The 25,363-nt window shown below is 49.5% G+C and overlaps 1 protein-coding gene across 2 annotated transcripts; it reads right to left on the reverse strand.

Annotated features, from left to right (window-relative positions):
• Window positions 1-23,426, reverse strand: ITM2C (integral membrane protein 2C). Of its 2 annotated transcripts, none has more exons than XM_027464319.3 (6): window positions 23,263-23,426; window positions 9,741-9,878; window positions 7,665-7,853; window positions 6,862-6,972; window positions 3,261-3,411; window positions 1-2,199 (listed from the first exon to the last, which is right to left on the reverse strand). In XM_027464319.3, the coding sequence occupies exons 1-6, from the start codon at window positions 23,374-23,376 to the stop codon at window positions 2,108-2,110; spliced, it is 795 nt and encodes a 264-aa protein (XP_027320120.1). In that variant the 5' UTR covers window positions 23,377-23,426; the 3' UTR covers window positions 1-2,107. The 2 variants fall into 2 exon arrangements, with proteins under 2 accessions (XP_027320120.1, XP_027320119.1); XM_027464318.3 differs by having other exon boundaries at window positions 7,665-7,868.
• Between the last annotated feature and the right edge of the window lie 1,937 nt (window positions 23,427-25,363).

Consider the following 25,363-nt stretch of genomic DNA (forward strand, 5'->3'; position numbering starts at 1 on the left):
TCAGAGGTAAAAGATTTTATTATCCCATGGATGTTTCCTAAAAGGTAAGAGTCCTACCAGACAAAATATACAAAGCATTTTGTGTTTTCTTTCTAGACAACTGCATTCTCACCCTATGAAACAGTGAACGTGTTCAGTTCATCATAAAGAACCAGGGCTTGTCCTTACAGCTGCGGGATTGCACAGAGTTAGCATATTCAATGACCAGTTAATTCATGCAGAATCAGAAGGAAGGGGGAAAAGGTCTGTGTGCTCACCTGAGTGCAGGCTTAGGTGCCCAGAAACAAAGAGAAACACAGGGCTTAAATTTACCAGTTTGTGGTACTTCCACCAAGCAAACCAGTTCTCTGACTTGCTCTTCATGCACTTTGCAAGGAAAGGCTAGGGCTGATAGCAAGTTATATTTGGAAAAACACAGCTGTACTATAAAAAAGCAAATACCTTCTGGCAATAGGAAACTTTCCTTACCAACCTGCATGAAGTACATGCAGTTCTTCATTTTACATCCAGCTTAAAGCAGGAGACCAACATCTCCTCCTCTACCTGCTAAAATTTAATATTTATGTTTGACTCTACATTTATACGAAAAAATAAACTCTCAGCCTCTAAGGACATACTAATTCCTCTTGTTTTAGATGATTACTTTGAGATACTGTTTTGTTTTCATGTAACTAGCTCACAGTATAACTATTAGAAGTTTTACTCTAAAATATATTCACTTTTTGGTCCTGCTGAATTAATGATTGTACTTGCATTTACTTTATCCTTCCCCTTTCTAAAACAACAAGCTCATTTCAACAGATGAACAAGTCCAGATTTGCTGGAAACCAATTAACAAGAATGTGCCAAGCTGAACTTCATGCTGTTCTTTCAAGCCAAAAAACTGCCTGCATTTTAAGAACCTAATTAGTTTTAACTATATTTATGGATCAGAGGGAAGAATATTGAATTACTCTGCAATTCTTCTCTCCAATGATCAATAGAAATGCAATTTTGTTCACACAATTTCTCTGCAGCATATCGATGCACTGAATCTTTCCTTGTATCAATATCTGTACTACAACGATGCCCTCAGATGATGTGATATACAGTAGGGCTACAGGAATTACTATCGAAACAGCCTTCATCGGAGGAGTTACACAAGAAAACTCTCTCTCAGCACAAACAAAAAAATCTGCTTCTGTACTCGCCAGTAACTACCAACTCTGCTGCTGACACTGCTTTGCACACAGGCATGGCAGCCTCTTCTGCAGAGAAGAGACAGTAAGGCTATGCAGCCTTGCATGTGGCTATGCAGCCTCCCTGCTCTGTGGCCCCCAAGCAGCACTATGATCTCCATGTTGCTGCCATCAGCCCCGTATACCCACCCTCCATGGGCTCACCCCAGGGCACTCCACGCTGCTCCAAGGGTTGTGCCAAGCCATGCCAGGCTCAGGAGCAGACTTCCATGTGGCAAGGAGTACTAACAGGGGCAGCACGGGCAGGCTGCTTTCTCTGTTTGATAACCTGGCCTTCAGGAGGACAGCAAGCAGCAAGCTGGGAGTACCAAAGCACAGTTTGAGCAGAAATCTCCCTCTGCTGAGTTTTCTGAGTCAATGTTTGTAGCCTCACATCTGTTCTCTCCCTAAGGGCGTCTGATTCCATATTTCTGGTAGTTATGTCAGCATCAAACTGGTAGCCCTCCTCCTGTCACACACCTTCTGTCCTGGTGCCAAGGCAGGTTCAGAACACTGCCAGCAGGAAATTGCTCAGCCAGGAAAAGAGCACCTGTTTCCAGCATCCTATTTCTTGGCCATCCTTTCTACCCCAAGCCTGCTCCCAAAAGAGATTTCCGTCCTGTGGCATGGAAGAGGCTGTGTTCACTCCCAGGCTATCCGTGACCACTGTGTAAATTTAAGCCCAGTGAAATGTCTCAGGTAGGCAGGAGGGAGGAAAAGATAATCAGCTGTGAGGCCACGATGGACCCAAGAGGTTAGAGCTTCACAAGCAAGGGAAGGAGTAAAAATAAAAATTAAAAAAAAGTAAGACACATTACCATGTCTAAAAAGAGGGCTGAGAGCATGTGTGTGCAAGCAAAGCCAAGGAAGGTTACAACAGGACAGCAGCCTCATGATTTTTTGCAGATAACAGTTTCAACCACAAAAGTGTTTTCAAAGTGACGAATACGATGACAGTTCCCAGCCTCACGTCGACTGATACCTACAAGGGAATAAAAGAGAGAGAGATGGGGAGAAAACTCAACAAATGTTAGTTTACAAGAGCTGCAGTAAGTGGGGGAAGGAAAGCAGATGGGATGCAACCACTGAACACTGAAATGCAGGAACAACACAGCCTGTATGAAAAGCAGCATAATCTCTTCTTTGGAAGAATAACCACATTATCTAGGCCTTAGCCCTGCAATAAGAGCTGCCATGAGCTGGAGAAGCCACAGGGAAACAGCTGATTTCAGCTGACAGCATCTCAGTGTTATCTCACCGACCAGAAAGCCTCACAAAACCAGCAGAAGTCACAGGCTGGTACAGAGCACAGCCCTGATCGCAGTCAAGGAAGGCTTAAAATCATCCTCCTCTGGCTGTTTGAATCATCGGGCGCACTGATCCTGCCATGGCTTCAGCCTCTCTGGAGAACAAGGAATGTTCCCCGCGTCCTTAAGCTGTTTCAGGTGAGGCTTTAAATGTGCCAGTATCTGAAAACAAGTAACTACAGATACTGAAACTATGGAGTTTTTTGCAAGACATTAGCGTTTGTATGTAAGGTACATACATAAGATTTCATGAAGTTATTTTAAGGTAGTCTATTGTTCCCTCCTCACAACTTTCTCCATATTATTGAGAGCTTAATTAATTAAAGGCAATTTGCAGACCTAATCTGCTCTGAATAGCTGCCACTGAAGCAGGTATCTACATTAGGGAAATTTTCCAGACCGTTCCCCACAGTACTGCTATTAGTTCAGCCCCAGGAGTCCACATGTAAATGAAGTGCTAGCTCCTGCAAGCATCTTTATTAATGTTTCGATTAGGGTGAGAGACACAGCAATAGAAACACTTGCAGCAGCCAGCACCCATTTGCAGCAGCACCATCACAGGCCGGGGTTCAGCTGAACTAAATGGGGAACACCTCAAAACAATCTGTGTGCTTACACCCGCAGGGAAACCTCCCCTCTCGCCACAAGGAGGCCAGCACGGCTGTTAGAGCAGAAATAATGACTGGGATGCAGGGGGAAGGCGAGTTAGGGTGGCTGAAAGCTGCTGGGCTCTTACGTCTCCTGGCGCTCCGCCGCTTCAGCCGGTAGGTCTCCTTGCCGCTGCAGAGACGGTAGATGAAGGAGCCGAGCTGCTCCATATCATGGACGTGCTCCGTTGCGATCATCTCCTCCTGGATGATGTACGTCTGAGGCAGGTACGTCCCTTTCTGAAATGACAGTTTCCACACACACACAAAAAGCATGACCAGCCATCTGTTAACAAAGCCCTGGTTCACAGGGAGTGCCAACGGTGGCCGCACCTGGGGGAACTCGCTGCCTGAAGGCTCCAGCTGCACTGAGCAAGGCTGGGTAACGTGCTCGCCTGTCCTTGCATTCAACTCTCCCTTGCTACTAGCACAGGGCACACGAAACAGATTAGCTTCAAAAGCTGAATACTCAGACGGGGGGTAAAGCCAGCATAGGACTGACCCTGTTAGAAACTAAACCCGGTTTTACAGGAGGGTGTGCAAAGCTGTAACTCTAAAAGCATGGCAAACCCATCTGGAGGGAGATCCTGGCTCAGGTGAAACACCAGAAGCTCCACTGAAAATGTGGATTTTACCTCTACTTCAAAAGACAAAATCCCCCAGCCCCAGCCCTGCTGAGATTCCAACAGATTCCCAACTTTGCTGCAATTCCCCCTCCTGTGTGACCCATTCAGCACAGCCCCAGTGACCTCCTGCCCTGACAGCCTGCAGTAATGGGGACAGAGACTAGCAACGACCACAGACACACACCATCTCCCTGCTGCTGAGGTTGAGGTGGCTTTGAAGACCAGGGTGGTAAGTGGGGTGCTTGGTAGGTGAAATGTAGGAGAGAGCCACCAGGAGCTAGAAAAAAATGGGAGAGGAAATGGAGGAGCTGGGATGCAGCTCCCAGGGATGGAGGCCACCTCTTTTGCTGCAGGAAAGAGATCTGGCTCGGCAGCAAAGACTCTGCAAGCTGTGCCTGACCTCGTGAAGGCAGAAGAGTGGAGGGGCCCAGGAGCTCAGGGCATCTCACCACTGCCTGGGCACCACAAGGGCAATAGGGAGCCGTGCTACAAGTCCAGCTTGGGGTGGGGGCCACTTCTGAGCAAGCCACGTGCTAACCAGGCCATGAAGCATAAAGCATTTATGGTCCCACTTGCTTAAGACGAGTCAAAGGAATAAAAGAATCAGCAGATCCCCAAAAAGGGACCGATATAAATACAAGCAGGGGAAAAAGCAAGCAACAGCAGCACCATTTCAAACTTCATCTCTTCAATTTCCACAACAGGGTTGGTTATCTCCACAGAGACACACCTGGAAACACACTGCCCTAAGTTAGCACCGTGCTGTTGGGCTGGCACAGCCTTCTGGATCAATAAAGCTCTCCCCCAGCGCTGGGGCACTAGGCTGTTAGTGGAAGTCTGTATTACACCAACACAACAGTTCCACAAGAAATTCAATTATTGATTCTCAGCGGGAGAGTGCAGGAGAGGGCACATGATACGTGCAGTTACTGACACAAGCTGTCATGTTAACGCGTGAGATTGGGGCTCAGGATTTGTCACATCCTTGACAAGGCAAGAGGTCTTAGAAACAGACACACACGTGTGCAACCCATTATGTTCATTGTTTTAGATTTAAATAGCTGGGGGAGCTGAAATGGTCAGGAACTGTTGCTCCTCCATCACAGGACTGTGCAAAAAGTATGTTACCTTCAATTCTCTGCTAACAGTTTCAAGAACAGTAGAGCTCTGAGCATCTCCATAGGGAAATTAGTCTTGGGCTCTACAAAAGACATGGATCATCCATCATTTAACTGGGTCATCTCCAGCTTCCTGCTGCCGCACAGCAGGAGCATCCCTCCCTCCTCTTCTCTCAGATACTCACACAGCCCTGTTCACTGAGCCATTACACATATCCACATGTAAGCCTGCAAGAAGCAGCACGACTGCCATTTGCAGGCCAAAAGCTGAGAGAGGAGAGGCCCAGTAAGGCGTAGAGGTGACTGCAGGGCTGAAACCTGAGCAGGGTCTGGCACAGCTTTGGCTGCACGCAGCTGGGAGCACGGAGCAGGCACAAGGCACGTGCAGCACAGGGCACCTCGTCAGGCAATGAAAATGAGAAACATGCCCTCTCTGCCTGACACAGGCTGCTGCCACGGCTCACAGGATAGTTCAGATGGGAAGGGAGCGCAGGAGGAGTCTGGTCCATCCTCCAGCTCAAAGCAGGGGCAGCTATGGGATCGGGCCAAGTTTCTCGAGGCTATATCCAGTCTTGGTTTTGTTTTTTACCCCTTGATGGAGGTAGCACAATCTCTGTGTGCAGCCTGTTCTCCTGCTTCACTGTCCTCACAATGAGAAGCTTCTTGTGAGCTCAAGAGCAAGCTAAGCGCTTGAAAACAGTGACTCTAAAGTGCACAGACAGATTGGACATGTGTCCGTCCCAATAATCAGTTATTTAAACCCACATCTGCTTTTACACTCTTTTTAAAGAATTAAGGTCTTAATGATCATGAGACCACTTTAACCATATTTTTATCCCCCTTTTTAATTCAATTTCTGATAAAGACAAAGCATCATTTTCACTTCCTGTAATTTTACAGCTGTTATTTTAGAACATGACCAGCATTTCCAACCTCCTAGTTTTCTGCTAAGGGTCTGCTCTTTTCCATTTCCTCTCTTTTCCATTTCCCTTTGCCCAAGGGACCGGTCACCTGCCACGGTGGCTGGTTTGGAGAGACAGTAAATAACCGTGTGTTGTGCCCCAGTGGTGTTCCCAGCACACTTAACAGATGGTCAGAGTGCACGAAATTGTGAGGACTGCTGAGAAACAAGCTGGGGATTTGACATGTACAGGAGATCAGGCATCTCTCAAGCCCAGCCTTTCACCTCTCAGCTTAACCCTACAAAGTTCATCACACTGCATGCAGCAGCACTGACTGAAGGGAATTAGAGAAAGACTTGCACTGTTTTTCTTCTACACAGACTGTCTTGGAAGGGAGTTTGAGAGCTAAACTCAGTGCTTTACTTTATCTTCTGCAGCCTTAAAAATCCTGTTGTTTCTTTTTTTTCCTGCTGTTAAGATTAAATAGCGCTCTATTTTAAGGCTGTTTTCAGTCACTGCAATACACCAGAACGGGCTTCTGAACTGAACAAAACTGCTGGTACTAGACCCAATTAATGCCTGCTGTGCGCAAAGCTGCATCAGACCAAGTGCTGTGCTTCAGCCCTCAGCATGGCGAGGGAAGCAGCACAGATTCCACCCCCAAAGGGGTAACAGCAGAAGGCCTGGTGCTCCCCGCAGGGTACCGAGAGCTCTGCAAATGGCAAAACACAGCAGCAAGAGTGAGAAGAGGGCAATTTTCTCCCCACTTTGACTCCTATCAGTAAGCACCAGGGGAAAGGAATCTGCTGCTTCTCTGGGCTACCCTGGTCAGGTTCATCCATCATGCCAGGGTTACTGTGCTGTCTGCAGAATTAACATTTCAGCTACAGCCCCTGAAGCTTTCCCTCTACATGAGGACTCAGCTCTGTCAGAGCCAAGGCTTACTTCCACAGACACTGCTTTTTGTTTCCCAAGAGATTCTAACCAGCACCCAGGAGCAAACTCAAGGAAAGCACACAAAGTAAAGCAGTACTGCAGCTGTACCTTCACGTTAACCAGCAGCTCCCACAGGTTGCGTGGAGGCATCACGATAGTGGTGTTCAGCTCGATGACGTAGCATTTATCCAGCGTTATGTCATGATAAGCTGTCAGACCCTGTGTTCCAAGCAGAGAGATTAAGGAATTGAGCCCTTCTCAATAAAATATGGCTGTAAAAGTAGCTGAAAAGAGGCTGAAGTGAGGAGCAGGGCAAAAAAGCAAAACAGGAGCACTCCAGGCTGAAGCACCCTCAACCTGCCCTGGAGAAGCCCTTGGTTCTGCTCGTTGTTGGAAGCACTCCTGGTGAACATTAGTTTCCATTTCTCTTCTGCATTTTCCCTCCCCTCTCCATGCACTTCACCACCTCTCCTCACATGGCTGCAGGCACCTGAGTCACCCTTGAAGGCTGTGCCAGCAGCTGTCCTGCATTTCCACCAGAAATACCCTCCAACCCCATGCCCAACGCCCAGCCACACTGGCACATCCCACCAGCTCACAGGGAAGGCCCTCCTGCTGCCTCCTGACTTCAGCGAGCACAGACCTCACACTGACATTAAACAGCCAAAAGAAAAATTCAGGGAAGACAGGAAATTCTTTTAAGCAACAAACCTGCCCAAGGACCTCCCTAGCAAGGCCTAACATGCAAGACGAGCAGGTTGGAAAAGCTCAGACAGGGCCCTGAGAAGGAGGAGAGCTCAAGAACAAGATCATCGTACAGATATGCGACAACAGCAATAGTGCTAGGCCATGAGAACCATGCTGAAGCCCCCCAGCTCAGCTCCATGCTACGCCCAGAAAGAGCGCCTTACTCTCTGGAAATCATGGATGATATCTGCAGGGTCACTCCCCCCGAACTGTGGCACCGGGACATTGATCTGCTCGTAGTTCTCCTCGATGTAAATCTTGACGTCTTCATGCAGCTCCAGCTGCCCCTTGAACGGGGAGTACAGCGAGTCTTCGTAAAGGACGCCGCAGTGAAACACGCTCTCGCGGGGAAGCTGTGGGGATGAGATCTGGTTGGAGACAGAACACACGTACACCCCACACCCCATTAACAACGAGAGCCAACACAGAAAAAAAAAAAAAAAAAGTCCCCAAACTGGGTAAAAATACTTATCAAACAAGCACGTAAGAGTATTTCAAAATCTGTTGGCCAAATTCTCGATGAAGGGAGTGCAAAACACCCTTGTGAAATGACCATGTCTCCCTTTCTGCTAGCCAAGACCAAAGGGAAGAAAGGATCCCTTGTGGGATTTCATATGGAGCAATTCAGAAAGGTAAAATGTCTGTCAGTAGGCTCTTAAGTTTCATGACTAGCCTGTTCAGATCCTTTTGTAGATAGAGCTTCTGGCAACTGCATTTTTCTGTATAAGGCATGTAAGCTTAAAGCAAGCCAAGCATCACTTCTAAAGGCACTTGTAGCTCGTCTGTGGCAAATGCACCAAGACAGCATCAGGAGCTGCTGCCCTCTGGGACTCTAGAAGCACAAACTACAGGTAAGAGAGCTACCCCAGGGTGAGCAATTAAGTCTGAGCATCACAGAGACAAATTGCAGCCATCAGGGACCTGGAGCATAAAGGCTCCATCACCTTGGTCCCCAGACCATCTCTGACTATGTTGAAGGAGCTCTGCCACGTAATGGCACAAAAGCTTTCATTTGGTATTACAGGCAGGCAGTGGGGTAACAACAGGCAGCCCCAAACTGAGCAGCTGACATTTCCCAGTGCCACTCAGCACGCATCGAGGGTAGGTTATCGACTGGTTGATGGACCAAACACTGTCCCTCACCCAGAGATAAACCAGCCCTCAACACCAGTGGCTGCCACCCAGTCATAAACAAATGCCTGCACCCAAATCCCTGCATATGGGCCCATCATATTCATACTGGTGTGTGGGAGGGGTGAGCAGCCCTACTGCTGCCACAGGGATTCCAGACCAGATACAAATGAGCACAGGTAATAAAGAATTGATGCATCTGAAAACAAGGACTGCAAATTAATTTGACAGCACGAACATGTATGGAGGAAGGAAGTGTATAAAAAGCCTGTATTGCTGAGTGGATAAGTGCTGGCTGCAGAGCTGAATGCAGCCGGCAGTCCTGGGAGAGCTCACTCACTAATAGCTGCTCCACAGCAGAATGAGGTCTTCAGTGCAAATCAATGCTCTGGGCTTTCTTAGCTAAACACTCAGCAAGCCACAGAGCTCAGCAGTTTCCTGCTTAAAAAGCAGCTCTACCGTGTCCCAGTCCCCATGCTCTGACCCTTGTTACTCAAATCCACAATGCTGCAAGCCCGGTGCCTCTACCAGGCCAGGCTATGCAAAGCCTGAATGAAGGGAAAGGTGCTGAATTTAACAGAGGCTGTAGGCCCACCTGCCACACCGTCTCCTGCTCGCTTTTCTATTCACTGCTTGCTTTATTAATAGCAGCACCTATTTTTGTTATACCTACAGTTTCTCTGTGCTAGAGCCTAAGAAAAAAGAACAACAAAACATTGCAAAAAGCTGTTTTGTCTTGCCTGTCCCCCCTGCTCTCTCCAGGGCCTGCTCAACCCTCACAGCCAGTCATTCTTGAAAGCTGGCTGACCGCAGACCACAGTAATGTTGGGTTCACAAAGCAGAACTTGCAGGATATTTTTATACGAGTTAAAAAACAAAACACAAAGGAGGAGAAAAGGAGGATTTCCAGAAGGCCCTTCCTGACGGTCAGGATGGAGGTGAGTCTGAACCCACTGCTTCAGACATGCCCATCTGCGGGGCCCAGAAGCACTGGCTCCTGAATCCCCACCACACAAAGGCAGAAACAGCAGCAGCAAACCAAAGGTTGAAGCAGCTTGTCTGCTTGCTCTGGGTCAAGGAGCCAGCAGCCCTTCCTCGCTCACCCATACCTGGGTGATGAAGAAGTATCTGTAGACATACATCGAAGCGAAGACCAAGCCGAGGAGCAGTACGAGGAGACCCATGGTCAGGTAGCACACCCCGCTGAGCGATGACCTCCGGCTCTGCACCACGGGAGCCTGCTCCTCCTGCAAGGCAAAAATGAGAGCATCAGTCAGCTGCTGCAAGAGAGAGCAGAAAATCAGCAACAGTTCATGTAGAGGCCATGCGTGAGCTTCTGCAGTGCAACTGAAGAACAAGGGCAGTGTCCTGTAAGTTGACTTCACACCTAGCAGCACTCCAGCAAGAGTTAAAACACTTTTTATGCATTTTCCTCTCTTGCCACCCTATATATATATATATACACATACATATATATATATATATACACACACATATATATATTATATATACACACACATGTATATACATATATATATACGTATATACATACATATATATATATATATACACACACACATGTATATACACATATATATATGGATACATGTGACCATACGAACATACATGTATGCCCTGGTTCCTACAAACGGCTCAGAACAAAATCCAGCTTTGTTTTAGCAGTGATAAGGATCAATCAGAAAAAGGCTATCAGGAAGAAGGAACAGGGATGCAGAAGTAACAATGGGATGGTTGCTGGATAAAAGTACATTGCTTTTGTATTTATACTCTTTTTTTTGTTGTTGTTGTTGTTGCTGGTATACTGACACTGTTGCAGCATTCTTCAGGGGAAATTTTCGATGTGGAAATGACTGGTGAGAGAAGTACCTGCTGGTACCTCCCTGGTGGGGTGAGCCTACCCAAACAGCTGCGCTGATCGCATCATTGTCAGGGAGACTCTGTCACACCTTCCAGGAACACGCAGGCTGGTCCGACGATCAAAAGAAAAGATACCTGCTTTTTTCAGAGTGCTGTCTGACTGCAGGCAGGAGTCAGCTCACCCTGTTACACCCTTCAAACAGGAGGGCAGTGCGATGGCAGGGCTACCTCCTGGGAAGCATGCATCCCAGCCCACAAGGCTCTTGTTTTTCCTGCCAAAATAACTCTCTGAAAACTTAAGCAGGGGGATGTAAGGGCTTTCAGAAGCAGATGAAAGAAATCCGTTCACAGATGCCCCAGTTTCCACCCAGAAAATTGGAAAGCTACCCTCAGATGAGCAAGCAGACAGAGGAGCGACGCCAGGGAGGGCTCCTGCAGCTCATCTCCCTCTCCACAGTCTGTGATCTGTGGCGTTTGATTAGAAAAACACTCTCACCATGGCTAGCTGGGGATTGATGCAAGCTGGAGGAACAGATTTGAAAGAAAACAACAGCCTCTCATGTCTGAGATGCATCGCTAATATACCCATGACAACAGCAGAGGAGGAGGTAGCTTCTCCAGGGCAGCATGGCCAAGGCTCACAGGGTGGTGGTGCAGGAGCTGAAGCCCCAAGGCCTCTGGTCAAAGAGCTCTAGGAAAGCTGCAGCTCTAGCACACCTCCAGGAGAAATTAATCTCTATTTATTTCCTCTTCATCCCAGCTTTGGAAAGACCTGTAGCAACTCTGCCAGCTCCCTACGCTGAAGGATCAGCGTTTAACTAGGTTGTGGCCACTCCTCCAGCAAACAACAGGATGAGCGAACTGAAAAATAAAGCATCTGAAGTTCATCTCCTCTTATTCCCTCCCCCTCCTCCTACAGATGAGGGGTGGCAACTGTGACAAGCCATGAAGAAAAGAAAAATCAAATCACAATTCTGTTTAAAGGCTCTCTGCCATGAACTGCTCGGATGGGAAAGTCATGCTGTATGTCAAGTATTTCACAACAACAGATTTCCCCAGATACTTGCCATCAGAGAAGGCGTGCGGACATGGGGGGTGAAAAGGAACAAAAAGCTCTCCTGCTACTAACCACTGAAGCACAGCAGAGAAAACGCTTAATGCTCGGCAAGAGAAGCACATCCTAAAGGCGCCGGGTTCCCGTGATGGATAACGTGCCGGTTGCTGCGTTGAGGAGCTGCAAGTGCTAACTCCCCAGTGAGCCTGGGGAGAGGGTTGAGAGGAGCCCTCTAAAAAGAAAAAAATTATCTGAAGAATGGCAGGGAGGGAAAAATAAGCCCTTGCTGGTTTGCCATTTGCTAAGCAGGTCTGTGCTCTTTGCACAGCCAGGAACACAGCAAGACATCTCACCCCTCACTGCAATAGGAGATGGGTTTGGCGCCTTGCAAAGCCTTCGTGGCTTAGGGAGAACTGCCTGAGCTTTGTATCTGGGAGAAGGTGGGAGAAGATACTCAGGGCTTTGCCCTTTTTTTTTTCCAGGGTGAAAAAAAACCAAAACAACTCAAAGTATAAGAGAGAAAAAAAACAACTCAACAGTTACTTTTCTGATAGAGCATCAGTGAAGGCAATGAGATTCAAAATGGTGTCATGCAGTCCGAGGGGAACAATTAACCACAGCCCTGCAATACAATGTGCAGAAATCACCAGCACAAACCTTCACTGAAATGTACTTCTCCTTCCAGACCTAAAGGCCACCGGCCTTTGTCACTATGCATGAGCCATAACTAAAAAGCAACCAACCACACATCAGCCGGCAGCTGAGCTTCGGGCTGGAGGCATTTCGGTGCCAACAGGTGGTGGAAGGAGCTCTGCCCAACCTGCTCTAGCAGCATTTTGGTTGGGATAAGGAAGCTTCACCAGGCTGGAAGAATCCAGGAGGCTTCTTCCCTAGGCTGCTCCCTCCCCGTGGTGCAGCACACGTCCTTTCCCACAGGACAGCCTCTCCCTGCTGCAGAAACGGGAATATTTCAAAACCAGGAAATTCATCGCAGTTGTTTCCATCCATTCTTGCCGTAGGAATGCCTGGCTCCCTGGCATGGGAGCAGTTTTCCCTTATGCTGCCCTTGTTATAAAGGGAACCAGCCTGTCCCAGCAGCAAGCTGCAGGGAAGGCACCCTGCCGGGAAGGTCCGGGCCACCAGCGGGCCGACAGAAGGGCACGGCGCACTCATGCAGCACTGAGGGTTTTGCAGATCTAGCAGCACTGCCGACCCCCTTCAATTTTGGCAGTGGGGACGTGAAACAAGACTCAGCAGCACAGTTCTCCTGGAGAGCAAAGAATGCCTTTGAGACACGTGTTTTCACTGAGGGCAAAAATCACAATATTAACACACAAAAGCACTGTCTAACAGCGCTCACCAGATGTTTAACATTTTGTCAGAATTCGTTAGCCAGATGCTCCTCTTGCAACAAGCCACCCCGCTGATCTCCTGCCTCAAGCACATACGGTTTCTTTTGGTCAAGAGAATCGGAAAGACCGGGGTCAAAACCATCCCTGGGCAGAGGCAGGGACAGGTATTTCAGGGCAACAAGAGGGGGCCACGGCCCGCGGCCTGTGTGTGGGAGTTGGCAGAGCTCCTTCCCCGTGTGGCCCGAGGGAAAGGCACAGCTCGCTCTTCCTCCATATGGGGAAAGCATCCATCTCTCAAGGAGAGCGCCTGCGTGCCTTGGTTTTCTGCCAGGCATTGTCCTGCTAATACTTCATCCCACCGGGCGAGAGACAGAGACAGCTCCAGCATGCGAGCCTGAATACCCAGATGTGCTGAGTCGGCTCCAGTGTGCAGCCGTGATCGCTTTGCAGATGCTCAGACCAGCACTCGGCAGCAGGCAGGACACTGGAATATAAAAAGGAATTCCTTTTCTTGGATAAAACAGGGTATTCGATACGCTTCAGCGCCCTGCCAGCTTGCAGGGACAGTGCAGGAGCAGAGCACAGGCAGCAGATACCCAGACGGGAGGAGGTGAGGTTATGCTAGAGAGCGTTTGGTATGGGAAGCTTGAAATAAGTCTGGGAACAAAAATATGTCCTAATTCAGTCTTTCAGGATTTTCTTCAGAATTTCAGGGCTTGCTGAGGACACGATGAAGAGAAACCATCATGCCTATGGGGCACTGCCGAGGGCTCTCACAGCTGAGCAAAACCCCTCTGGCTGCCCAGCTCTGCAGGGATGGGGTCAAGAAGAGCCTGGAGTCAAGCTCCGAGCCAGGAGGTCAGCAGCAGCTGCAGCCCTCCATGGCCAGGGAAGGTGGCAGCCCGTGAGCATTTGCTCTGGGCTGGAAACTGCTCACTGCCTCTTGCTCCCAACTGCCAGCGACTGGGCTTCAGCAGCACCTCGCCTGCTCTTCGCATCCCTCCCCAGCCCGCACAGGGGACTGACATCCACATGGGAGACTTTCTTAAAGGAAGGTCTGTGCAGATTCTGAGTGGGAGTGATGTGTCCTCGTATCTTCCATCTTCTTGAACTTTAAAAAAATATATATTCAAGTCCTTGAAGGTCCTGGGCCACTGGAAACACAATCCTAGCGCAAGCTGATAGCAAGAACTTGATGAGGTGTCATCTTTGATATGCCTTACAAATACAGTACAGGCCTATGAAAAATATGTACTTGATTCAATCTCTCTTCCTCACCAGCACCTTGCTGAAGATGACAAAGTGCGGAAATTAAAGGTGTCATGTCATGCCTTGCTCCTTCCTGACTCGCACACCGCCTCTGCAGGGATGGGCTCAGCTCATGCCCTTTTCCTGTTTCTTCAGCTTTTGAAGCAGCTCTGTCTGCCTCCCTTCGTCAGCCGCTGCCAGGAGATCAAAACAATATAGCAGCTTCTCCAGGAAAAGAGTTAAGGGCATGCAGCTTTTCAGAGCTTATCAGCTTTCTCTACTCCATTTCCCTCCAGAATGACATCTAATTACTTAGATAGAGAAACATCACAGCCATCACTTCTCTCAGTCTTTCCCCCTCTGGTTGCTCTAAGATTTGAGGCGTTCTTCCCCCATTTTTATGTAACTTGACATGAGTGTAAAATAAGCACATATATTCGTATCAATAACATAACATCCAAATAAGCCTAAAGCCAGATTTGCTGGTACACAGCTAGTTGATTAAAGGATGCATTTGTTGAGTTTTCCATGAACCATTTTCCCCTGCGTTTAGGAATCACACAGACTTCAAATCTTTCATTTTAGACATAGCAGGGCCTGATGAGCAGGAGACAAAGTTTGGCAAGTGTCTTAATACACACCCCCAACAGGCAAAGAAGCTTGGGGCGACTAAAAATAGTAGATGTGATTTTGATGACTGACAAGTGAGGAGAGAAATATGATGCAGAGTAAATACTCAACGGGATCCAGTTTTGAGAGGAGCTCTATCTGAAAGGCAGTAAAAAAATATCAGCCATCTCTAGGAGGCTGCTTGTTTTAAGGAAGTTGCCTGAGCTCTTGATGTGGAAGATGTGCTTATGTAATTACAGCCACTGACATGAGCAGTTGTGGCTTCCTCAAAGGAAGCATGCTCAAACCCTCAGAAATCCACATCAGAAAATCTAACTGATCTAGCTGGTTAGTACTTTTTGGCAACCAAAGGCCAAAATAGAAAAATGAAAAATAAGTTCAAGGTCTCTACCTACAGCATACAAAGTCCCATGTACATGTTACTGCTTCACAGAACGTAAGGACCTGCAGTTACAACACCTCCACTGACTTCAGACTGAGAAAATCAGAGCTGACTGCTGGTAAACTGCAGTGCTGCCACAGTGGGTGTCAGCTGATAGGGACCGACCTGTCACCAGACCTGGCTTTGAGCATCAAAACGTCTCAGGAAAGTGAACCCCACCAAAGCAGCCCGTTCTTCCTGCAAGCAAAGCAAAGTCACCCTGCGGGCAGCACCCCACATGTAGCTGCTGGGCACTTTCTGCCACTGTCTCACACGGTAAGCAGCAGAGTTTGGTGGGGCAAGGAGACAGAGACCTGCCTCCCAGAGACAACTGCTCCCACGTGGAGACACTCAGACCCAGAGCGGCTGGTGCTGAGCAGCTCCCAGGGATGAGCAGAGCAAGCAGCAATGGTTGGCCAGGGCTTGGGACTGGAGTCAAGCCCTGACCAAGCCAGAGCCTGGAGAAAGGAAAGGGAGAGACAACGTATAAGGAAAGGAAGGTGGAAGACAAAAAGGGAGAGAGGGTCAAAGAGGTAAATCATCGCAGCAAAGGCAATTTGCATCCTGTATGCATGTAAGCATCTCTCATGTCCCAAAAAGGGCTTCTCTGCCAGATGACCTCCCAAAAAAATTAAAAAAAAATATTAAAGAGACTCCTGTCTTCAAAAGCATTTATGCTTGGAGGGAGGAGAGGGAGCGAAGTGAGGAGAAATACCATGTGACACTATGTGGAGATCAGTGCCCTGGAAGAGAACCACAGGGCTCAGTGTGCAGCACCAGCAGTGGCAGCTCTGAACAATCCTGGGACCTGGAACAGAACAGAACGGGACGCCCCTTACAGACTGACGGGCCCTCCCGAGACTTTAGATCAGAAAAGAAAATAGCGTGTGCATACACACACACACGTATATATATGGCACACAGTTTCCAAGGCAACTTCTACATGCTGTATTTGAGCAGTGCTTGTGCAGGGCCATGCAGCAGCATTTCCACAGAGAACACAACTGATGCCTGAAAACCAGAGGATGATTTAAAAAAAAAAAAAAAAAAAAAGAAAGGCTGTAATTAAGAGACTATCACAGCTGAAGGCAAAAAGGTTGCAATAAATGAATCTAATCACATCTTTAAACGATACCACCACACATGACTAGCAACAAAGCCACCTGCCTCAGGAGTCACTCTGCAGCACTGGAAATTAGAATATCAAAAACAACCACTGGCTAATTAAAAACCACAGTGTTGTTGCTATACGACAAAGCCAGCAGGATGTTAAAAATGCAGCCTAGCATGTGAGAGCTCCTAAGCACCCAGCGATCATATTTTCCTTCTCCTCCCTCAGCAAGAGAGACATAAACCTTCTCTTTTCTCCCTTTTCCATCTGATTTTTGAAGTAAGGGGCTGTTTATCCTCCCTCTTTGCGCAGGGATGAGGAATTCATTTCTCTATATTCTATTTTTTGGCAGAGGCACCACAACTTCCAGCTGGAGGTTTTCCAGCCTCCCTCTTCTATTTCCTGGGAGTAAAACCATTCAGGGCATTAGCAGAGCCAACAAAGCCTGTTGTAAAAACAAGGCTGTTCTTAACAAGGCACTTAGCTAGAGACCCAAGTGTCACACTGAAGCGACAGGCAGACAGAGCAAAAATAAACAGCGGTGACAAAAAGGCAAAAAATGTCCCAACCTGTTTAACAGTCTGACTGCCGAAATATGGATTTGGGTAAACACAGCCTGATTTCCAGAGATCAACAGGAGCTGCAGCCGCTCATGGTGACACTGGGGAAAGCCAGCCCTGCGTCACTGAGCCGCGGCAGCATCCCCAGCAGCCCCGCTGCTGCAGCCTCTGGGGCACCTCAGCACACATCACCTGGGAGCAAGGAGGAGCAAGCACGGCCAGGTGAAAGCCAGGAGTGAGGAGTTAAAGGGAAGGGGATTTTCCTCAGGAGCAGAAAACAGGCAAAGCTTTGGCACTGGGTCTAAAACCTAACCAGAGTAATTAAAGACAAAAGGCAGCTCAAGCAAGAGCGAAGCGGAGGGCTGCTTTAGGAGTACAGAAAGCTTGTAAATCCAGGGGTTGGCAGAGTTAAAGAGAGAGACTTGATTCAAAGGTAAAGACACATGCAGGTGGGCTGACACCTGACTCCTTCTAAGACCTCTGACCGACATCAAAAACACTTAAAAACACTGAGAAACTGAGACCAGGAGGTGCCAACAGCTTTCAGCTTGTTCTCAGCATAGCCAGGCCTTCCTCCTCCTCACCCACGAAGGCAGCCTGCTGGCTGCCAGCCGGGACGTGCAGCTCCGGGGGATGCAGGCCATGAGCCTGGCCGCTGCCATGTCGGCATGGCTCTGCCAGCTCCAGTCACCCGCACACCGCGGGGCCTTGGGGCTCGCTGCACTCAGGGAACAGCTCTTGGGGACAATTACAAAGGGTTAGTCTCATGTGTGTGCTCAGGCTGGTGCCAAGTGGGAATAAAGTCCAAGTCTGCAGAGTGAGACACCTCCTAACGCGCCACACATGCCGCCAAAGTGAGGAGCCGCCACTCGGCCGGACAGCGGGCCCAAGGGCTCGTGTGGACAGACTTCCATCCTGACAGCCACATACTCAGCACTTCCCACACTAACATTGTACAGCTGCTCCAACATAAAACAAAACACACCTACGAACCCGTGCAAGCGGCACAGGCAGCCACGGACATGAGTTGTGAGAGCTAGTGACTGATTGTGCAAAAGGAGCAAAGGATCAGCTGCTGCCTCAAGACACTTGAGACCACAAAGTGTGACAGGGCTGCATGCACCAAAAGGTTTCCCACGATTTCATGAGAAATCATTCACGTCTCACGACGGCTTTGGATGAAGCACCAGAGCAGGGTGTCAGCGGGGTGGCGGAGCTCACCTGAGCACCCTGCCTGAGCTCCAACCACTGCTTCCCCCAGGGAGCTCCGTGTCCTGACAGCTCTGCGGTCCAAACAGATTCGTAATGTAGAATTACAGCACTCACCTGTGAGCTTCTACAGTCAAGCAGGGGGAGACAACCATGAGCAAATTAGCCATTTTTGATGTCCCCAAAGGCAAGCTAAACCCTTCTACCTGGTTGGGGCAAATTAAGCCATGTCTGTCCCTGGTTATCTACCTCACTCTCCAGCTGGAGGTGGCTGATTCTCAAGAAAGAGCAGCAGAAAGGAAGACGTGGCAGTGCCCAAGATGCTTAAGAGCTGGACCAGCTGAACACTGTAACAAAGAACTGGATTTCAGGTTACAACACTTGCTGTACCCTGAAGATCAGTATCACAACACGAAATGAAATCACAGCTCCCTTTCAGAAATGTTAACAGCGCTCACCTCTTCCCCCCAGAGCAGCATAGGAAAACCCTGACAGTCAGTCCTACACTTGAAAATTCACCGCAAAGACATGGTGCCTAGTTTAACAATAGCAAGAGAGAGAGAAGACAAATTTGCCCTTCTCAGCTTTATTGTTTAATCTGACTTCATTGGGTGGCCACAGCAGCAAGGAAGAAAACTCTGCAAAGTATTATCTAAAGGGATGTGTTAAACAAACAACAACAACAACAAAAAAAAGCAAAAAAACAGCCCCTACCTCACTGTCCTCCCTCAAAAGGTAACACTGGCATTAAATATACATGTTTATGTTCTCACACATCAACTGGGAAGAAAACACCAGTTCAGAAGTGAAAATGCATTTTCCACCTCCTGTAAACCCATTAACAATCAAAGATTTGGTAGCAAAAAAGCAGAAATCGCAAATACACATGCAAGAACAACCCCTTCTTTAGAAGTTGTCTCTCCAGCTGTGCAGTTGGTGCTTGCTGCTGTACAGGAGAGCAGTGATACACAACTACCAGCAGACTACAGCGGTATAGTATTTTTATGTGCAGCTTATACAGAGAAGCTGCCACTTGCTTGCATTTGGCAAATGTTCATTTGTTCCTTTCAAACCTGCTTCTTTTCAAATGTTTCTTAGTTTTCTGTGTTTTCTTCCAAAGACTTGACTGTGCCCAAAACAGGTAAGCACAACAGCTTCTTTCCACACCAAGAGTACCTACATGCAAAGCTGAGCTGGCTTCGGCTCTCTTCTAGCTTTGGGAGAACACACATCACGAGATGGAGAATACATGTTTCTCCATCTGCAGCTCTACAGTCTACATGTCTTTGGTGAAAGAGAGCTCTGTGTTTCCAAATTCAGTCCCATTTATAACTTTTCTGCTAGAAGCAGTCATTCCCTCTCTTAATCTCCCTTTCCAGTTTTAGCCAGATCCTTTGTCATGCTCAGCTGGATTATCAAATATTAATGCCTGGAGTCTCACATTTCACTACAGCAGATCCTGTAGGGGTCCAGAGATGTTTTTCCAATTCAGTCCCCAGCACCCCCAAACCATGGCAAATGGAGACGAAGCGACAACAATCTTTTCAGCCCATGTGGATCCAGGAGGGCTTGGGAAAGGCCAGGAATATCCCAAGACACCAGGGTGCAAGCTGGGGCAGCCCCGCTGCAAGGAGGCTGAGAAACCCCACTAGATAGTTGGGTTGATGTACGGCCTACAGAGAGACCACACAGACAGACAGAAGGGTTGGAGGGCTCCTGCTGTGGGAGCAAACCAGTCCCTGCGAGCAGCATTTTCTGCCTCCCAGACTTTACAGGAAGGGCCCACCAAAAGGAAGAGTCTCAGGGAATGCAGATGAGATGAAAGGCATGAAATCAAAGCTATCTGTGACTGAAGCCAACAGTGAAACATCAATCACACCCACAGGGCATTGCTGCGTGCATCCTGGAAAGCCCCTCAAACCCTCGCGCTTTGACCTGCTGCCAAGGTGTTCCCATGGGCTCGACAGCATCTGCAGGCAGGGAGAGCTCTGCCCACCCTCCTGCCTCGGTCACCAAGCCCTCTGCTCCCACCAGGCAAAGCTAGCAGCCAGGGCCTGAGCAAAAATACTGTCCTTCCCTCCACATTCACCTTCCCAGCAAGCAGAAGATGAAGGACTGCATGCACTGTCTCAGCACAGCCTTTTCCAGACTCACAACAACAGGTTTGGCTTTCTGCTTCCTCTCCCCAAAGCTTTAAGCATCCCCTGACGCACACAGACATCTCCTCATCCTCAGCAAACTGCCCTGGTCCCCACGGGCCCCGAGCCTGTGGTGTTGTGCTTGCTGTGAGAGGTGCTGCCCTCAGGTCAGCAGGGAGGCACGTTCAGCAGGGGTCTTGGCACGGAGCTGAGCAGCTGGTCTGTTACGTACAGAACGAGGGGGGTGAGAAAAGTCTCTTCCCTCCAGCTCTTATCATTCACCCCTCACGAAGCAGAAGACTTTAATGAAATACAATGAATCACAAACACATGGAGCGTGTATCCCAGAGCCTTTAATGATACAGCAGATATATGTATTTCCACTCCTGACTCTAAATCTGGAGTTCAATTAAAACTCACTGAATACTATTTTGCATCCAAGAAAATATTTTCCAATAAATACAACAAATTATTTTACTGACTGCATAACCTCAGACTGCCTTCTGCTTGAGGCTGCTATGTCCTCCCAGCTTCTACTAATGGCAGCAAGACTGTTTCTGGTATAAGCCCTTAAAATGTTGCAGTTGCCTCAAAATCACATGGATTTTCTGGCTGAGTCCGGATTGCACGTTCTTTCCAATTCAAAGGGAGGTGCACAGCAGAGAAACACAAGGCTCATCACGTGCAAGCTTGCTGTCAGGGCTCCTCACCTACCACTTTTCAGGACACGTTAGTACCACAGACATCTTCCTGCCTGCCGCATCTTTGCATTTACGAAGCACCTGCCAAAATGCACAGGCTGTGGAAGCTGCCGCTGAATCATTTCCCAGCTCCCGCTCCTATCATTGGGATTGAAGTTGTGAGATCAAAGAGGAAAGGAATGCAGAGCATCTTGTTTGCATGTCACCAATGCCATTTTGCTGCGAGGCAGCTAGAGCGAGGCACACACAGACAGGAATTATTGGCAGCAGGAGAGAGCATGGCTAGAAAGCCTGACTCCTGAGAGATCAGCCTCGCAGGTCGGATGTTTCACAGAGCAACACCCTCTCGGTCCAGCTATGCACAAACTACACCCAAAAGACCACTACTGAAGAAACCAGAGGCATAAATACCCTGAAAAATAACATCAGGAAGGGGCCACCTTGTCAGTGGCTGTGCTCCCCGAACACCCTCCTGTTACACCAACTCACCACAACCTGCTCCTGCTCTGCTGTCATGCTCTGATGCTGATTTCCTCACAAGCCCATTTGCTGAAATTAAGGAACTGTTGAAAAGCCTTTGTTTTAAATTCATATTTTTAAGTTCCTCTGTAGCTCTTGTGGGCTTAAAAGAACAACACAGTGCTCCCCAGGAGTCAGAGAAACGCTCAAGGCAATGACAAGAACCCCAAATATATAATTTGCTACTTAAAACAATTCCATTCATCCAGCAGGACCTGAATCAGAGTAATTTTGATTGCTGGGATCTGGCAGCACTCACAATGGAAATAAGCTTCTGCTACTTTTATTTTTTTTTATTTTACTGGTTTTAAACTCCTGTTTGCACACCGCTTGTGAGAAGGAGCCAGATCCTGCCTGAGCTTGTGCAGGATCAGCAGAAAGACCAAGTTCCCAGCTGCAGGGAGCTAGTTTGTTGGCTGCGTGAGCTCGAGGTCCAGCATGACATTCAACTCTCAGGCTGCCTTTTCAGAGCTTGACATCAAAGGTGGGAAGAAACCTACCACCTTCTTTTGTTCGTAACAAGAAAAGACCCAGTCTGGAAATCACTGAGAGAACACAGTTGGCCACGTTCCCCATTACAGGTCTCCAGAGAGCTTCTAGGAGCTACATTAATAGGTGCAACGGCGACAGACTGAGCACATTCAGACCCTGACAGCACAGGCAGTGTGCTGCGAGCACACCAGCGCGTGATGGGAGAGGTCGCTGTGATGGAGGTGACTCCCTGAACCCTGCCTACAGCTGAGCAGCCTGCTGGCAATCCTGCAATTGGCTCTCTGGGGCAGGTAACTGCTGCTCCCCTGGCAAGGCACATGAGGAGGGATGCTCTGCGGTGCTGCAGCAACACAGCACAGCCACAGCCCCTCGTGGGGATTTTGGGTCAGTGAGATACTGGGGCTCTGTAAATGATCAAACTGCGTGCGTAGTGTGAAGCATTTAAGAGGAATCCAGAAGTGCTGTTTAAACCTCATCCTCTAATATCAAAGCTCTGGAACAAGACAGACTTGGCCCAGCTCTCTGGTCAGAGTCTTCACCCTTACCCAAAGCACTGCCTACCCTGGCAGGTCTGACCTCCCAGAGGAGCTTGGCAGCTGGGGGTTACCAGCAGGAGAGACCTTCCAGAAATGCTCAGCCCTGGCCGGGCAGGACAGCGGCCACACCATCCAGCAGCGACCGCTCCCTCCTGGAGAGGGGCACCAGCCGCACACTGCTGGGGCTGGAGGGGTCCCTGCCCTGGGCCTCGGCTGCTCTCGGCATCTGCTGGGGCTGCCCTGACGCCTCTGCCCCTTGTCCTCTCTGACACCCCCTGCCTGAAGCCAGCAAACCCAACTTCTGCTCATCATTTCCCACCCCGGAGCCTGCAAAGCATCCAAAGAGAGCTGCCTGCGCTCTCAGCCCTTGCTTCTCATCCTGCTCCAGCGCCAGCCGCCGCGTTCCCATCACCTCCTCTCCTCTCCATGCCAACCCTGAGCCTCCCGAGCTGTTACGGCGTGAAATCCGGCTGTGACCGCCAGACCCCAACCACATTCCCCAGGCAGAAGCCCGGACCAGAGGGACGCGCTCCAACACCCCTCATCCACGAAGCCTCTCAGCTTCACACCGCCCCCTCCCCACCCTCCGGGACCTCACCAAGCACCCACACACCACCACCACCCTCAGCGCGCCCCTTGGAGCAAACCCCAAACTCGGCAGGGGCGTAGATCAGACCCTGACCTGCCGAGCGGGGGGGGGGTCCCGAACAGCAAAGCGTTCCCGAGGCCACCCACCCACCGCCCCCGGCTCCCCGCAGCCCCCCGCGGCTCCCCGCACTCACGGTGCCCGGCGGCAGCAGCACGGCGCCCGGCGCCCCATCGCCCCCCGCCGCCTTCTCCTTCTCCTGCTCGGGCTTGAGCGCCGCGGGCGGCTGCTGGACGCCGATCTTCACCATGGCCCCGCCGCCGCCGCCGCCGCTGCTGTCGGCACCGCCCCGGGGAGGCGCCGACACCGCCCGCAGCCCCGCGCCCAGCCCGCCCCGGCTCCCCCCCCCCCCCCGGTCCTTTCCTTCCCTCCTTCGGCCCCCCCCCAGGCTTCGTGAGATGCTCGGTGCGGTGCAGACCGCCCCGGGGAGCCGGCCCCTGCCCCGCTGGAGTCCTGCTGGTGTGATCCCAGCGCTGGTGGCAGCCTCGGGCAGGGGATGCCACCGCAGAGCAGAGGGGACACAACGCCCCCAGCCAGGTGCACCCGCAGGAACCCCGGGGAAGAGGCAGAAGGGCAAGGGCAGGGGGCACCTGCCCTCATTTCCTTCAAATTTGGCAGGTTTCTTCCCCCCCGCTGCTGACCGCAGGGCGTGGGGTGCCCCTGAGGCTGGGTCAGCCCCGTGCAGAGGCTGCAGGAAAGGGACGCGAAGGGAACGTGCAGGGAGAGGGGGGCACTTGGGGAAAGCTGGGGGAACACAGCTGCCCTGGCCTCAACCTGGTCTCGACCCCAGAAAGCAGAAAACAGATGGATCATCTTTGTCATGGGGACAATAATCTGAAAAAAAAAAAAAAAAAAAAAAAAAAAGCAGAGCATGGCACGCAGAAGAGAAGGGGGAGAGGGGGTAGAGAGCTGCTGCTGTGCTGCCGATGCTGGCCTGGTGCCGTTTGGCTGCATTTGGGGAGCAGCAGGGAGCAGAGCTGCCCGGGTGGGCTGCGGATGCACAGGCTCTCTGAGCTGCAGAAACAGCGGGGCGCTACCTGGCTGGATGCAGGGCTCACTGAGGCACTCGCACAGCAAGGAGCGAAGAACAAACGCTGACAGTTTTGTTAAGGTGACAAAATTAGGAGAAAAAAAACAAACAACAACAAACATAAAATCTTCATCAAACCCCTCTCGGCCTCCCAGGCAGACACAGGTAGTAAGGAATGTAGCGAACTGTCAGTGGTAAAACACAGAAATACCCTACATCGATTTTGTCCACTTAACCATAGTATTTATTTATAATAAAAGTCATTATGGGCATTTTTCTTTCAATCCAGAAGGATTCATTATATGACTGAGTGCTTTACATCATATTGTAAACTAACCCATTGACAAATTAGTGCTAAATTTTGTTTGCAAAAGCCATCTTTGGCAAGGATTCAAAGTTGACTCACACCAATAGCACACAGTGCTGACTTGTCATTGTCCAATATTCAGAACCATTAATCCTCCCCGCACCCCACTGCGTGGGTACAGCTTGCATCAGGATTGCAAGTTTCAGCTCACGCAGAGATAAGGGGCAGACTGAGACAGTATGGTCCCGAGTTCTGCCGTCAGGAGCACTTTCAGCCACATCCAGACACTGAACATGCAGAACACGAGACACCGATGGCTAACTGCAGTAATAATGCTTATCTTAAATGACACTGCTTGCAGCTCCAGGGCAAGGAAGTGTCCAGAACAGAAGCAGAGGGGCAGAAATTCCTCCCGTGTCTTACTCTACACAGTCCACCAACTTATCTTGCTTTCTACTACATTCAAAACTGCTGGGCATAGACTTGGCCCTACCTTAAAAAAAATATATTATAATAATAATAAAAGTTGTTTTAGCTCTGCTCTTCCTGGCATACAGCTTTCTGTACGAGAAACGCTACCGTACCTCATTTTTCTCCCACCCAACAGTCCACAGAGCACTCTGCTCTCATCAACGAGAAAAGATACAAACCCAGGATGCCAGCTGGGGGAATAGGAATGGAAATCTCTCAATACTTCTGGTAAGCAGCAGAGAAAGCTTGACACACAAATCTTTAGTTTCAAGGCAGAAGGTGTAGAAAATTGAGTTTTCTTCCTTCCATGTGCAGCAAATATACCTCCAACCCCCATCCCTAGTCAGTCACTCTGTCAGGCTGGTGGGAAAAGCCTGCAGGCAGGGGGGCAAAGAATGCTTACATAATATTTGGGTCGTTTGTGAAAGA

The sequence above is a fragment of the Anas platyrhynchos genome, chromosome 9 (assembly GCF_047663525.1).
Source record: "Anas platyrhynchos isolate ZD024472 breed Pekin duck chromosome 9, IASCAAS_PekinDuck_T2T, whole genome shotgun sequence".
Taxonomy (NCBI): domain Eukaryota; kingdom Metazoa; phylum Chordata; class Aves; order Anseriformes; family Anatidae; genus Anas; species Anas platyrhynchos.